The 17,272-nt window shown below is 39.2% G+C and overlaps 1 protein-coding gene across 2 annotated transcripts in view; it reads left to right on the forward strand.

Moving 5' to 3' along the window:
• Positions 1-17,272, forward strand: part of LOC134537741 (uncharacterized) — a 178,442-nt gene that overhangs the window by 17,924 nt on the left and 143,246 nt on the right. For both annotated transcript variants that reach the window (XM_063378502.1, XM_063378504.1), the window contains exon 3: positions 16,450-16,533. In XM_063378502.1, the coding sequence (XP_063234572.1) occupies positions 16,450-16,533 (84 nt within the window). The remainder of the gene's footprint in view (positions 1-16,449; positions 16,534-17,272) is intronic.

Consider the following 17,272-nt stretch of genomic DNA (forward strand, 5'->3'; position numbering starts at 1 on the left):
TGGAGTCCATCCTAGAGGTCATTCAATTCACGAATTTTTCCAATCCCTAGTGATAAGTTACGAGTGATAAGTTACTAGTAGTTTAGCAAGTGTCTCCCACCTTCCCCAACCGCGGTTAAGCCCGTCGTACAATGCCACGTAAACGAAGAAGGATCCCATCTAACGGAGTATCTACAACGGCACGCAGACGGAAACGGACCCGTCCGGATTAGCTCGGCAGTGCCCAGCTCCTCCGTTTACGTTACTTCGTGGGACCAATATAAGCCGAGTAACCTATTTGGCCGCGGTGTTAGTAATGTTGGTTTATGTTTTAAGTAGGTAATTTTAAAATGTGTTTCATTTATAAAAAAAATATTTAGCGTTTTATCATCACTTTGTGTGGTTTTATTTTTATTATGTATGTCAATCCTGATTGTGTTATGTTCTCGGAGCTCAAATCCTTTTCGATTAAATATATTTTTTTCGGAACCGTGAAATTCAATCTAATTGGTGGCCATTTGTTACGTTTCCGGGCATCGTGGAAGCAGCAGATAGTTAGTAAAAGTAAAAATCTGTGAGTCCGTAATTAGTTTCCGTTTTTACGTTTCTGCATCATTGTGAAATTGGCCGTAGTCAAGGGGTAGAAAAATGGGAATTTTTTATAGAAAAATGAACCTTTACTAATAAAATGGATGCTATAAATGAATTTTCAAGCTCGCATTTGTGACTTGTGAGAAACACCACGATGCGCAAGAAAGGATTGATACAATTTTGGAAGCGATATGAAGATGTGGTTGCCTGTGGTTAGGGGTGGTTAGGGGTGTGTATTTTTTCGCGGATAAATCTGACCGCTCATTAGACTGCAATAAGGTATGCCCAGCTCTAGCGATGTTTCCTTGTAGTTTGCGGCTGTTTGCAAGAGAAGCCATTGCCCTATTTGGCTGGGCCATTCAGGACGCGTTTGCTTCCGCACTGGATGGCTATGATTGGTGTGCTGACATTAGACATGTATCTGAAATAAACCTCGTTAGCCACGAAAAACAAACAATTGTACAAAGTTTTAACACGTAGCTGGCATGGAAATCATTTCCCGAAAAATGCATGGTTCTAATCATTAGACGTGGTCAAGCACCATTTCCAAAATGTTTTTGGTGTTAAAATATAACGATGGCGAGGTAAAAATGTGACTTTAACTAAGTGACAGCATACCGTCTCCAAACAATTTTTAACTACATCTTGTCTCGAATTGGACAGTTCTCAAAAAGCAGTAGGCCTACTAGTGAAACCCATTTTCACCTATCATTTGCAAAGCAACACGTGATGTTTGTATACGGATGCTCACAACCACGTGATGTTGTTTACAGACACTGTTGGCAGAACAACAGTGGCAGAAGAATACGTATACCATGGGCACTTCTTTCGAGAACGGTCAGATTTCAGACAAGTTTCATGACATAGATTTTATTCAGGACTCATGCTATGAACTGGCACTCAATTTTCATAATTGCTTTCCTTCTCAGCGTACATTGATGCATTAAAAATGGTACTAGAAACATTGCCCACCCATTAAAAATTGCATGATAAATTTTAAGGTTTCTTCAGAAATTTACAAGTTCAAATCACAAGAGTGTTTGACTAATTTCTGATCTGTATAAATTTATAAATATTTTAGCAGATACAATTGTTACATTCCAGTTTTTTTTACCCACATTAGTTTGACATGAAATTAACGTGAATTTCGAATTATATTTCAGAAAGGAAGGGGCATTTTCCCCCTGTGCCACAACCTTAAATACGCTCTTGGTTTGCCCTTTCCACCAAGAGTCGATGAACCGAGAAAGGGAGAGGGTGGGGAATAGTAGTCGCATCAGTTTATCATGTGCATAATTTATCACATGCCAATGATCACTTATGTACACCCTGGGATGGGTAGAGAGCTGGTTTGGCGTGGCTCAATTTGGCGAGAGAAGCGGATCACGTCACTTCAGCGTGGTTCAGGGGCGTCAGGGAAGGGCTATGGCGAGATGCTGATGAGACTCATTCAGCATCGACACCACCGCTGCCCCCCTTTACCAAGTAAACAACCGACAGTGACTCACCGGCTAGCTGCTCCAGCGCACTATCCGAAACCTGTCACACATCTCTGGGACTCCTCAGAACACACAAGAGAACCCGTAAGTCCTATCCAACCTAAGCTAGCTGGTCCGGGCTAGTGCCGGAGCAGTAAAGCTACTCGCCCGTCCGCCCATTCCAAGAGTTGGAAGTTGTGCCTGTCGTGCGTGCCTGCTCGCATCTTGTCTATGCGACCACCCCACTCGCTCGCTCTATGTTCCCCGTCGACAAGGGCGACCTCCTTGCACCTGCCACACCGACCAATGTTCATCGTTGGTTTTACGCATGGCTTATAACGGGCAGTGGCGGCCCTAGACACTGCAGAGCCGTGACCCATTTACTTTTTCAGGGTCTGGGGGGTATATATAATAAAAAGGCAGGACAATTAAAAAAAGTAAAACTCTTGAAAAATATGTTTCATCATAAGAAACTTTGAATTTTTTTTCTTTCAAAATTGATACTCTGGTTAGTTTTATTAGTTCTATGACCGTCAAATACCGGTGCAATCACGAGATTATATGCGATACAACACAATCTTTGAAGGTTGTCACTGTTTGAAATCGTGAAAACTCAATTTAAATCGAAAGGTATTGATCAGCATTTTGGATTAGATGCGAATAACAATGATATTTGTCCCGTTCTCAATAATTTCCTTACTTTTCACAGAAAAAAAGACAAAAAATCATAAGAAAGAAGATGGCCAGCGAGGGTCCCAGCTGCGCACGTGACCTGCCCGGCATTGGAGACTGATTAATTGAATTTGGGCAATCAAGGAATTGAGGCATCGGGGTCTCCTGATACGGCGAAGGGGAGATGAGACGAGAACTGAGCATTGACGGAGTGCACTAGTGGAGAAAAAAAACTGCGGGGTTGGGATCCCCGCCGGGAATCGAACCCGGATCGAAGTGTTGGGGAGGAGAGTGATCGTCGGATCGTCTGGACCGCCGTGGCCTGTGGAAATAAGGGGAAGAGTTCGGCCGTGGCCTGTGGAAATAAGGGGAAGAGTTCGGCCGTGGCCTGTTGCGGGGAACAACCACACTCTGTGGGCAACCACGTAGAACCGATCTCACGATGGGTGGGACGAGGATTGGCACACGATTCTTCCAAAGTTTTACCGTAACGCCACTTTTCTCGGTCATCAAAGAAAGGTTGGAGCTTTCTGTAGTTTTTTTTTTACTTTTTTTTTTTACACTAAGGACGTGCGTTTTACACCCAGCTTCTCTAACGACTACTTTCGGAAACTCTCGGATAGTGGACATGGTATTGTCGTAAAAAAGACCTCGGGTAGAAATAAGCCCTGGCTCTGCAGTCGCTGATCGTTGTGGTCTGCCTCGATGGGCCATGTGGTTTCAGCCTTTTTATCGAGGTGGGCCCTGAAGATCCTCGGACCAGCGTGAGAGCTGTGATGTCACGTCTTACCGCCGTGATTGGACGGTGCGAAATCTCTTTTTTTTATATAGCCACTAGATTAAACTCATCATGAGCTACCTTCATACAGATGGGCGTGGCCAAAAGTAGTGGAAATAATAAAATGGGAAATTCCCGTGTGTGCCCTTAGGGGACCAGGAACTGGGTGCGCGATCTGGAAAATTTTGGCGAAGCGGTAGAGAAACCGACAACAGCTCAGAGCTGACCTCAGACTTGTTTCCTAATCAGGCAACACCGCCCCAGGGTAAGCTGAAACTGTACTGCCATCACAGCTATCGCGTGCCTCGAGGTCCGAGTGCCAGAACATGGCATCGAACCATGGACCAGCGAAGAGTTTCAGACCGCGGATTGCCACCCGCTACCCCTATCTTTGAAAATAGCGGTTAGGACGTGATTGGGATGTGAATAAAGGATGTTTAGGCTCGTTCTCACACGCTATGTTGATTTTTTTCGTTTTTGTAGGTGTCATAACTTTTATTTAAGGGCTATTTTTAAAATATTCCCACGATAACTCCATTGAATTTGCTGTTCTATCAGAAATTATTTTCAAAATATATTCACTTAGTGTAATTTGGGTATAAAAAGATGCACAAATCTTCGTAATTATCATCACTGCCTGCGACGGGTGAAGATGATGGCGGCTGCCGTGTGAGTATTTTGTATTGCCATTGAATTACATAAAACAAGTCAGTTAATATATTTTATCTAGCAGTTGATTATTCTACAGCTGTATGGCTCGCTTCGGCATCTTCTTTTAGTTGTGGTTTGTTCACGTTAAACCAGCCGATCACAAGAGCAAGCACAGAAGATCGACGCTCTGAAGTACATACTTGGAGAACCTGTTCAGTTTGAATGAGGAATAACTTCGGTAATGCCGCGAAACCGTGGCCTTAGTTAAAGTTTATGCAGTAATGGACGTGGATAATATGTTAATGGGTTGGTTCGTGAATCTGTAAATTACCCGCGAAGTGTCTGCCATCAGCGCGAATGAAGCGGGAGTAAGAGTTGCTATAGTGTGTCCCACACTTAGTTTTCAGTGCAGAGAAAATGGCGCCCACTATGGCCAGATTGATACTACCCATCTGGTTAACATTACAAATGTCATTTCGTACACCAAATTATAATAATTTTTAGTAGGTATATATATTTTTATTTTACTAATTTATTGAATTTTTAAAATTAATTAAATAGTGTCTATTAACAGTATTATTATAGTTGTAGTCATTCTGACACTAAAAAAAATACGAAACACCAATTATTATTTCACAGAAAAAACTATTTGTTACAGTACGTCACTATTTATAACAAGGCATTTCATTAAATTAAGAACTGTGTTAAAAAGAAAAAAAATGTAATTATATTTAAAAAAAAGTCGAAAAAACGAATGAAAACAAGATTGCGTCTTTCAATTACCACTCCTTAGAAATGCATAATTTATATTATCACATGACGCTACGGATGAAATTCAAAATGAAAATGTATTTCCGAGATTCTTATTCCAAATTTTACTTTTCAAATTACCATGTTTCATATATATATATATATATATATATATTACAATTTTCATTACATTACAGAGTTGTGTCCTAAGATTTCGTGATCCAGGGTATATATATCTGGCGACAGAGCACACTGAAACAAGAACAGAGCTAATGGCAAAAATCGTGCATTGGAAAGAGAGAATAAATGCCCATTAAAATGCACACTGCAAACCAGGGGGTGGCCACGTCCATATGATTACATGGTAACTGAGTAAAGCTGTTTTTTTCCTAGAGCTAATTGTTGCGCTATATTTATTAGACGCCTAAATCATTGACTGTAGTGAAGTGTTTGCATTGTGGAAACAGTTTTAAATTAATAATATTTTTATAAAAGTAACTGTTTATGACGATGAAGATTCTAATTTATAGGCTACTTACTAAACCTAATCAGACGTTAAAAAGCACATTTCTGCAATGTTTTGGGCGGAACAATATAGCGATGGCGAGGTAAAAAGTGACTTCAACTATGTCACAGCATTTCGTCTTGACAATTCATAATTACATGTTGCAAACTAAGGATGATACAAGCTATAGTGTTTCTGACGTGCAACATCTTAGCTCTCGGTATACTGAATTTGGTAGGAGTAAGTTCGTTAATGGAGCGGAAGTCGCATGGAACGGAAATGTGTAACCACGGTGCAGCCATCTGTGGCGGATGGCGCGAACTAAAGATCACAAAGACCAAGGGAAACTTTATAGTAACAACTGTTTAATGAATTTTAACACCCTGGGTAGTATTTAAATAACATGTCTTGTAGAAAATCAGGTCCAAAGCCGGGATTTAGCATTTTTTTCCAAGTCTTTTTCGCTTTTATCGGAGCAGTTTCAACTTCGCTCTGCAAATGGAATGATTCTATATACGACATGGCTGCTCTGGCAGCGAATCTAGCGGCCAAAGCTCCGTTCCAGAAATTTATTTGAAAAAAAAAAAAAGTTTGTTAAAATTTTTTTTATCACGCTCGGCATTATTTTGAAGAATTCTCAGTTAAATTCCGTGTCCGAGTTTCGTGTTATAATTTTACCCGCAACGTGATAACACGCGAATTTTTCTCGTTACGGAGGTTAGGTGTTACACATCTCTGGCGAGTGCTGCAAGACACGCTAGCAATTTTTTTTTTTTTTTTTTTTTTTTTTTTCGCGGCGCAGTCTTCTGTCGCCGGAAGTTTTTCCGGCCGTCCTTCATGGCGCGGGGGCGACGACGCACGACGCACGGAGCGAGAGGGGAGATTAGTTCGTGACGCGCGTCGCCGCGGGGGAAAGTCACGTACCAGGAGCGAGTGAGCGTTCCGAAACACAAACCCAGCCGCTGATTACTTTGCCAGTGGCGCTGCGCTATCTCGGAAAAAAAAAAAAAAATCCCTCATATTTCGTCGCTCGCGCCATGTTCCACGTTCCTTTTCTTCTTGTCGTGGCCGTTATTTCAAGGCCATCCATGCGACTGCACTGCCGATAGCTCTCTTGAATGGTGTGTTTCGTCACAGATTTCGTAGCCAGGATTGGCTCCAAGGTTCCCGGCGATCCTTTTATTACCGACGCACATGTGTTTGTAATTTAATTGTAGACCCATCATTTTTATTATACACTGTTAAAAATTTCTTCTTATATTCACGAAGAACGCTGGTTACAAATTATCCTGGGATATTTATATGTATAGGCTAGTTACGGTTATCTTACTATCTTAGTGAATTAATGGGTACTATTGCAACTTATTTTCTAACATGAATCCTCAAGAATAATATTTGTATGTTAACAAATAAAAAAAAAATGGCTAAGTCTACAGCAAAAACACTCTTCTTTCTTCCATGCGTGTGTTTACCTGGTTCACATCGGAACACATAACTCGGAATTAAGAATCTTACGTCTTCATCCTAAGGATCTGGCTGGTCTCTTGTCTTCAGTAAACTGTTTGAAGCTGAGAATTAGTCAGTTCAAGAAAATGCAGAACTAAATGTTTATTAGATTGCTAACTTTAGCAAGTTTTCCTGTAGTAGTGTAACATTTATGTATTCGTTTTTTTTTTTAATATTGTAATATTTTGAACCTGTCACTTTTATGGTATTTTTAATTAAATTATTTTTTTTTGCAATGGCCAAGAATTGAAGCAAGGACATTGTTCCATATAATTAATTAGTAAATTAATAAGTGATTTTTTGAATTAATTTTGCAGTTTTTTTTTTCCAAATTTCTAGCTAAATAATTAGAGAATTTCAATATGGCGTTCAATATGTTATCTTCGGCTTACTGGTGGCTGGTAGACTAGTAATATAAGCTGCTTTTAGAATTTTAAGTCATATTTTAGTGAATAAATATTTTTTTTTACCTAAAATTACATTTTGTTTGTATCTTCCAGGGATCGAAACGATGACGGATATCGATCGAATCAAATAATTATTTTAATAAGTGATTTTTTAAAGAATTTTCTTTCCTTGAATTTATAGCTAAATAAATACAGACTTTCAAGATGGCTGACAAATGTCAAGATGGCGGTCGCCTTGGCATTAAATCATTACTGTCCTCTAGCAAGTAAAAATTAAACTAACATGGTGGTAGCATCCTCCAGCATACGAAAACAATATGTTGGATACAAGATGGCGGCCTTCAGCAAACGAAAACAAGATGGTGGACGTGACATCATACTAGCTGACGATATATATATTTATATACCTTAGCATTAGTGGTGGGAGATATCTGCCAGTGGCTTCCATTGAGGAAGGATCCATAGCCATTTTTTTTGCTCTCACCAGGTTTGAACCAAGGACTCCGAGATTCGCAAATGTAAGAGTTTTTTTTAGTAAAATTTTACTAAATTTTTAATTTAATAATTTTTATAACTTTTTAAAAAAATTCTGAATGTTTTAGATATTAATTACGGAATTTCAAGATGGTGGACGTTTTTCAAAATGGCTTAGTGTTTTTAAAAATAATTTTTTTTTAGTTTTAAATTTTTTCCTGTTTAAATCGGATAATAATTACGAATTTTCAAGTCTGTATCCGTAACGTAAATTGTAACAATGTCGCCTTTACTTTCAAAATGGCGGCCATGACAACATTATTGTCAAGGTCATGACCTCAGCGGCTTAGGACTCTTAAGCAGCTTTTAGGAATTTTCAAGCCGTTGACATTTTTCAGGAATAAAATGGAAAATTTTTCCTCACAATGGGAATTTTTCCCTTGAAATAGGGAAATTTCAATTTTTTCAATTTTTTTGGAGATTTTTGGCAAAATTTTTAAATTAGAAATTTGAATGATTTTGGCTAATTTAGGCAAATTTTAAATGCCAAGGTCATCCAAAATGGCCGCTGTGACGTCACAATCCAAGATGGCGTTCGGCTTCTCGGCTCCTCTCCTTAAACCCTGCCCTCGGAGGAACTAAAATTTACTACTCGCCTAAAGAAGTATAACTCTCAAAAAACTACCTTTGAAAATATACGATAAATAAATTGTATTACATTGCACAAGTTCAGCCATTATTCGAAAACAAAATCCCAACACGCATTCTTGGTAACGTCATGCTCGCCACGCGACGGAAACAGAAAATATTTCTAATCGCGAACGTCGTCGTACAGGCGTATCGAAACGTGATTGGCTGGGATTGTTATTTTAATTGGCGCCGCACCCGTCGCGCACTTGTGATCCCAGCGTGAAGGTTCGCGCAGCCTGTGAACGACCGAGGACGCCTGCCTCAACGTCATGGCCAAGAGCGCAAGCAGAAAATTCATTTAGAGAAGGAGGGGATATACATAATAATCCCTCCTCCCTCATTGCGTACGCCCTTTGTCATGGCCTCGGTTTTCTGGGACAGAAAAGGCATTATTCACATGATTGACTTCATATCTCCCGTCACCGCAAATAAATGCTAATGCATATTGCGGGACTTTCGAGACGTCTTTGGGAATCACATGTTATGCCAGAGACAGTGTGGGTGTATAAGTGTGGCCCAGACGATGGCATCTTCAATACGCTTCTAGCTGTGGTGCATTACTTATACAGGAAGTCAGTGGGAAGGTGTACCATCTCCAGCGGCGGCTCTGATGCTTGGACAATGGCAGAAAATATATTTTTATTGATTTTATTGATTTTTTTTTACAGTTAACGACATAAATCTTACAAAGTAGTTACATCTAAAATGACTATTGCCAAGTAATACGAAATGTACTTACAAAGAAGTAAATAAAAAATATAATAGCACATAAGATACTAAACATGATTTAACGTTATTATAAAAGATTATTTTGAACGGATGTTTAAAAGACAAATTTATTGAAATTTTAAGCTCTAAAAAATTTATAACAAAAACGTTTGAAACCAAGATGGCGTCTATCTATTGACTATCATCAGATGACGCTCTTGATAAAAGGCAACAAGAAAATGTATTTACCAAATTCTCTTTTCAAATGTTTATTTTAAAAATAATTTATTTTAAATCAATTTAAAAAAAAAATGCCATATAATAATGTTGAGTCTAAAACTGTTATGCTCTTTGGGTATATGTGGTAACATAAGTGCAGCGCTAACAGCATGTAAAATGTATTGGAAAGAGAAAGTAGGTGTCCATTAAATTGCATACTGCAATCTAAGGGTCGCTTGCAGGGTAGGTTAAGTAAAATCGTAGCAAAAACTTTGCAAGTTAATCAAATGGAGAGATACTTTACTTTGCCTCAATACTTTGCGACAGTGCAAGCCGGCCTAAGTGTGACGCGCGCTGTAGTATCCGCCGGGCCGTTTCGCCTCTGCGAGGTTATTGGTTCTGCGACGGGAAGACTAAGATGTACATCAAGTTCTGTCCCTGCCCGAACACGCCCGAATATTCACTTTCGGCCAACCTCGGGTTTATTTATTTATATTTACTAGATAATGCCCGGCATGCGTTGCAATGCCTCAATCAATTTTTTAAACGTATACTAAGCATCTCTCTTTATCTCTCTAAGGGCGCGGTTACACGGGTCCCTGAACTACTTCAGGTGAACATGTTTAAGTAAACACGTTTACAAACGCGAAAGTGTACGGTTACACGGTAGTTGCTGAAAACTGTGTTCAGCTCTAAAACCGATTGTCTACTGCCAACGAATGACTGTGTTGTTGATCTTCTCTATTTTGTATCCAGAAAACGCGGGATTTTCTCACTCGTTTATACGGTATTATCAGCAGAAATGGAATGTTTTTTTATATTGCTCAATATTTTTTTACAAATCGGAAATTCAAACAACATGCACAGTAAAAAATTTTAAACTTATTTTTTATTATTTTTGAGCGATAGTTTTAAGATAATTAAAGTCAGGATCAATTTAAAAAAAGTATATTAATTACCTGTTGATTTTTTTATGTTGCATTCGGTAAAATATTACTCTAACTTGTGCCAGGAACACTTTCCATCTTGCATTTCTGCAAAGGACTGTTTATATTCTAAACAGCCAATCAGAGGCTAATGTAAAAGATATGTCGATCTGAACTACTTTGCCAACCTGTTTAAGTTAAATGGGAAATGGCCTCGAACGAAACATGTTCAGACTGTGTGTAACCGCACTCAACAGCTGAACATGTTCACCTGAAGTAGTTCAGACTCCCGTGTAACCGCGCCCTAATTCTCTATCTATGTATATCTCTATAACTCTCTCTATCTTTCTATTTATATCTCTATCTCTATATATCTTTCTACATATATATCTCTATATATCTTTCTAGCGGACCCGACAGACATTGTCCTGCCCAAATGTACATATGGCGGTAAGTATTTATACGCTGGACATTTTGTATCTTCTCATTATACATACCCCTCCTCTTGGGCACGCCACTGCCGTTACCAAAAACCTTTCCCATGTTTACGCAGAAGGCAATAATAATGCAAAAGCCCGTTGCCATGTAGGCTAATTATCAACAATGCTTAGTTTTTTTTGCTTTTAAAGCGTGTTTTTTTAGTTTTTTCTCAACTCAGAATCGAGATGAAATATCCAATTGTGAATCTAAACCATCCTCGAATCCCCGTGAACTCACACAAAAAATTTCATCAAAATCGGTCCAGCCGTCTAGGAGGAGTTCAGTGACATACACACGCACACAAGAAATATATATATATATAAAGATATTTCTCTGTTTATTTTAATGTAGCTATACTAACCTAACCGTCCATAGTGTTTTAATGTGATTCAATTTAGCTAACCTAACCGGTCACTTTTAATATCTGAATTCATTTTTCCTGCGCAAAAATAAAACAAATCCCGAGGTTGGCCGAAGGTGAATATTCGGGCGTGTTCGGGCAGGGACAGGACTTGAAGTACATCTTAGGCTTCTCTTCTGCGACCGCCGGCCTCGCGAACGCGCGCATCGCTCACCGCGCCGACGGACCGGGGACTAACTACTCTTCCCTCGAGGTCGGAGCGAACAGCGGTAACGTCCTTGTCTCGGAAGAAAGAAAGGGGGAAAAAAAGAGACGTCGAGGCACGAACCTGCGATTGACGAGCGTCACGGCGCAGTTATTTAAGGGCCCCGCCTACCCGAGCACACAAATGGTGTACAGAGGTTTTTTTTTGACGTGACAACGTCTAATAAATTGATGAACGCCGGCTGCACGCATGAAAAAATGTCCCGTTACGAACATTGTCCCGTTACGCTGTGTCCCGTTACGCTCATTGTACGCTTGCGCCGCATCTATCTCTCTTCCACTCGATTGGAACAACCATCGATCTGACTTTTTCGAGGCACATTAAACTTGAAACACCCCCATTCGTTTCCTACTTTTCCTATCATCGTCCTATCCCCTAACAGAATAACACAGATTCGAAGAAGTTAAATAGAAAACATGTATAAAAGTTATAGTTAAAATAATCTGTTCTTTAAAGTAATAATCATGAGTGCAAATAAAAGTAAATGTATCAATTAAATTGTAGATTTCATTTCACTCCTTCTTTGTATCCATATAAAATAGTGATAATTCAATAAAAATGATTCAATTTTATTCATAAAAGTATGAAATCATTTCATCTATGTTTTGTTATGATGTTGGACACGTTAAACTATCGTCCGTAAACCGAATTTACAGACAACTTATTTTTTTTAACGCGATTTTTAAACTGCTCATATCCGAGTGGGGTCTGTTTACGAAAAGCATTTAAGAATACGCTGAGGGCAAATGAGTTGTTTCCTTTTTAAACTGGATTTGTATGATATTGACAAGGGCTAAAACGCGTGTTTTCAGTAGAAGAAAAAAAAAAATTGTTCAGGCATGAAAACACCCGGTACAGATTCCTGATAGCACTCAAGGGACCTGCGTTACACTTTTTATCTTCATTTCTTCGCCATGTTATGACTCAAATTTCGTATATCTGTCCTATGCATGACGAGAAGACTGCACGCCGGTTCACGGACAAAAGGTTTAGAGGCTCAGGCTCAGACTCCCAGATAAGATCAGTTGCTTGTGTGATACCGCGCCGAAAGCACCAGCTAGCGTCTCACTTATCATGCCGCCTCACCTGTACACATACACCCCTGATCAGTCCCAAGGAAAGGTGTCATGCGCGTAGCTCGCTTGTTTTCAGTGGTCAGCTCGTAAAGAACCGCAATTGTTTTTAATCCCTAACGGAGTTAAAAACAGGCAAATATGATCTTATGTACTCTGTATTTTTGTTTTTAAAATGGAACAAATATTCATGTGAAATTACAGACATTTGTATATTTGTTCATTTACATGAAAACAACTTTATAACTACACAATAGTGTTCGCAGTCAGTGGCGTAGCCAGGATTTGTGTATGGGGGGTGTTAAGAAGCATGCCCCCCCCCCCCCCCGTATTAAAGCGGGGTGTCCGGGGGTCCTCCCACGGGAAAATTTGGATTTTAAGGTGTAAAATAGTGCTATTTTTGCAGTTTTTCGGTTCTTAAATTTAAATATTGTAATGGTAAAATTTTTATTAATTTTAATATGGAATTTGTTTGAGTGATGAATAAGAAATTAATTAAAGATTTTGTGGTGGGGGGGGGGGGGGGTTTCAACCCCTAACCCCCCCCCCCCCCCCACCCCACCATGGCTACGCCACTGTTCGCAGTTATACTGGGTTCAGATTCTTACCCGGTTAATTTACGATTTGTGTTGTCCCAGTACCTCCAATAGTTAACGTTATTCGTAAACCGTTCCCTGAATAGCTTTCCAGTATTAACTGCACGCATAATATACATAATAAAACAAAATACAATCCAATCATTGAATATTTGATTATTTTTTCCTGGTAAAAAATATTATGCTGGAAAGGAACATCAATTAAAATATAAAATTATGTGCCAATTTTCGTAAGAAATAGTATTATCTCGAAAAACGTATTTCATAAATGCAAAAATAACCATAGCCATGTGTTGTTCAAAGTTACAATATCTCCCTGGTAGTACTACACACCATTTCTTGGCAACTGGTTTCCAAAGCACAGAACCTTTTTTCTATTCTTTGTAGCATAAATTATCTTGTAATTACAACTTTTAAATATTTAATTCTATTTTTTTTTGAGAATTAAATCCTCTAAAACTTGTTTTTTAATTGTATCTGTTGATTTACTTACGGATATTTTAATTGGCCGCATACTTTTACAATATTACAATTTTAGAACTATACTGAAATTTACTATAGCGAACCCACGGGTTATTAAATTTTTAACAACATTATATAAATAACAGTGCAATAACCTGGCTTAATGTGAACGATTGTGCTTTTCCTTTTTTTAGTGCAATTTCGTGTACCTGGGTATGAAGTCATTTCACAATCAGCTGTTACGAATGGGGGAACTGCAACGAAAATCAAAGTCAATTATCTGACAAACCTTATAAAACACTTTCTGCCGTATTATAATGACTGAAGTGTTTAATAGGATAGCCTTGGAGTCTGCGTAACTTAAGAACCAGAAGATACACGTTTTGTGGTGTTTGGTTTCATTTTTTGCTGGACAGCGAACAGTTTTATTGTCCCGCAGCGCCGGGAGTGGGCGTGCCTTCCCGCGCGAAGACCAAAGATGGCGGCGGGTGGTTGTGCCTCAGTTCGGTAGCCTACAACTCACGTAGTTTCGGTTCCCTACCACGTTCGTGCAACTTCGGATTTCTCTCAAAAAATTGAAATTAAAAAAAAATATCGAAGGGTTAGGTTAGGTTAGGTCAGTCACAACATGCTTGAACTTCTGATTTAGCGGCTTCGGAAATCTTCGGAAATTCTTGCAGGGAACCGAAACTACGTGAGTTGTAGGCTTCCCGCCTCAGCTCGAGAGGAGCCGTCGCAAGATGTCTCCGAGGCAGTTAATTGCAAGCCGCGGGGAGTTTCGCAGCGGCCCCCGGGCCCGTGAAGCAACCCGGCCGGTGGCTGTTCCGCCCGTGGGAATGCGGCGTTGCGGCGGTCGGTCGGCGACAATGGACGAGGGAGCGTGACCGAGCACTGGCCGCCCGCCGCCTTCCTGGATTCCCCGAGCCAGACCGTCTCTCTCTCTCTCTCTCTCTCTCTCTCTCTCTCTCTCTCTCTCTCTCCCCCTTCCCCTTCCCCTACCCATCCTCTTTCTCTCTCCCCCCTTATCTTCCTGGCTCCATCTCTATCTCTTTCGCTGTCCGAATTATCTTTGGACGTGGCACTCGTACAGCCCATGTACCAACTTTGGCGAGTAGTTTCCTAAATCATCTTGCCACTACGCAGTTAAAAAAATTACATTTACGAAGTATGCTTGCTACAAATTATCCAGGGATCTTCGTAAATTTACGATATTTTTTTTTTGTAAACTAACGGTTCCGCTTCATGTGATTTACCAAAACATTAAAAAAAAAAAAAAAAAAAAAAAAAAGGCCAAGTCTGCAGCAAAAACACTCATCTTTATTCCGCTTGCGGGTGTGTGTTTTAACTTGTTCACAACGCAACACAAAACACGGAATACGGAAACCGCCGTAGTTTAAACCAGCGATTAGTTTACCTGAAATTACGAACTCTTCGTGTATTTTGAGGTGCTTTCTTTGTTGAAAAGTTCGTAAATTTACTGTAATTTCTGACGGTGTAATATTTCGTGTTTTTGAACGTGATTTTAAATAAATTCATAATTTAAAAATTATTAAACTCTTTATAAAAGGCTTTTTCTACCAGACAAGTAGCCTTCTACTTTTTTAATAGTTTTTACTAACTTAAATGCAATTTTTTTTGTCTCAGTCCTAGCGTGTACTGAAAGGATGGAATCGTGTGTTACACAGTAGCCGTATTTCATCAAAATTTAATCAAGAAGTTTCCAATTTATTATTTAAGGGGTGCGATCGAGGGATGTAGATAGCGTTTGGAAATCATATGTTATCAGTAAATGTGCCCATATTTTTAATATAAATTATGCAAAATTGTATAAAGTACTATCACAATTCTGCTTTAAGAAGTAGGAAAGAAGGAGGTAGGTAGTAGTTTTTTTTTTAAATAAGCTGAAAAAAAAATTCCTCTTATTTTGAACGTCAAGAGGTGCAAAATTTCATTACCTAGTACAAATATTCTGCAATAATATATGGAAAATGTTTTTTTTTTAATGTCATGTGGACAGAGGGATGTGGTTATTTTTCATAATCAGTTATAAAGAGTAATTTTCCTCATATTTTGAACATAAAATATGCAACATTTTACTAAGTACTCTGCTTAAGGTATGGAAAAATTGGGTTGGAAAAAGTTAAAAAAAAAAAAAAAATTCAGATGCATCCAGTAATTTAACTCTTATTTTTAATGTGGAGTGTGTAAAATTTTATCAAAAAGTACAGAAATTCTACACCAAGAGGTGGGAATAGAGGGTGGGGTGGTTTTTCAAAACCTCATGTAGACAGTGAACTTACATTTTGTTCTAAATTATAAGTGGACAGCATTTTTCTTTCATTTTGAATGTCATGTGTACCAATCGGCATAATAAAAAGCTCTATATTTCCGCTTTAATGGGTGGCAAATGAAGATGGGAATGATTTTTCGAAATTTCATGTAGACACGATATTGCTGTTTTTTTTTTTTATAAATCAGTAAAGGACAGTAATTTTACCCATAGTTTAAACGTAAAGTGTGCGAAATTTCAACAATTAGTGTCAAAAGTTCTGTTCAATAGGGGTTGTGTGTTAAATTTCCTGACAAATTAGTGTGATTGTGTCAATGGAGGAAATAAAATAAAACAACAAAATATTTTGTCAGGTAATAAAAAATAATCGGTATAACGTAATACCGCTTCTATAGAATCGTCAGATTAATAAGCAATAATCCAAAATAATATCCCCATAATTGTGATTTATTTTGGTTCAAAAACCCGCTACTCTCCAAAATTATCGACGTGTGATTCGTGGTTGTGGGGTTGGAATCTGTGCGCGTGCGTTGCGGAGCGATGGGATGGACCCGCGCGTGACGCGTGTCTGGCCGGCGTGTGTTCCAGCAATGGCGACGTGTGTCAGCTGGCGGCCGGACTGCGGGCCCTGGCGACTGGCGCGCGCTGCCCGCTGCTCCTCGACTACGTCAGGTAGGGGCACTGGCGGCATAGACATAGCCATAGACATAGACATAGCCATAGCCATAACCATAGCCATAACCATAGACATAGACATAGACATAGACATAGACATAACCATAGCGATATTCATAGCCATAGTAATAGCGGCATGCCCATCCCCCCCCCCCCCTCCCTCAACCCAGAATAATTTTTCCAATTTTATTTCGTCAACATAGTTAACCAAACTTACAAAAAGTATTATTTTACTGCACTGCTGTAGATAAACAGCACATTTGTAAACCATAAATAAAATGTACTAAAAATTTCAGTTCATTCAAGTTACGCATCAGCGTGACAGGCACACCGACCTTCAGTTCCAACTTATGGGACGGCACCCCTGATAACTCAAATGAGTTTTGAAAACTCAACAGGGTGTATAGTTGCATCATAATTTGTCATCGCTGTGTCGATAGATGTGTAGATGTTCTCCTCGCCAGGTAGGTACTTCATCAATAATGTTTAAATTGATACAGGCCACCGAATCATTCTTAGTCCCCATGATCGCTCTTCCACACAAACCGGTCTTCATTGCTTATGTTTTGTTGTAAGCTCGGAAAAATCTCAGCAATTAGGTTGTCTTCTGAGCTTACAACATTGCAGAAATTGTCTTTAAAACACACATGCCTTCTGGATCCATTGCCATGCGACCTTCGTCGATCTCGAGTTTTGACCCGAAGAATCCAAACTCTTGGGGGTTTGTAGAACTGGA

This window comes from Bacillus rossius, chromosome 12 (genome assembly GCF_032445375.1).
Source record: "Bacillus rossius redtenbacheri isolate Brsri chromosome 12, Brsri_v3, whole genome shotgun sequence".
NCBI classification, from domain to species: Eukaryota; Metazoa; Arthropoda; class Insecta; order Phasmatodea; family Bacillidae; genus Bacillus; species Bacillus rossius.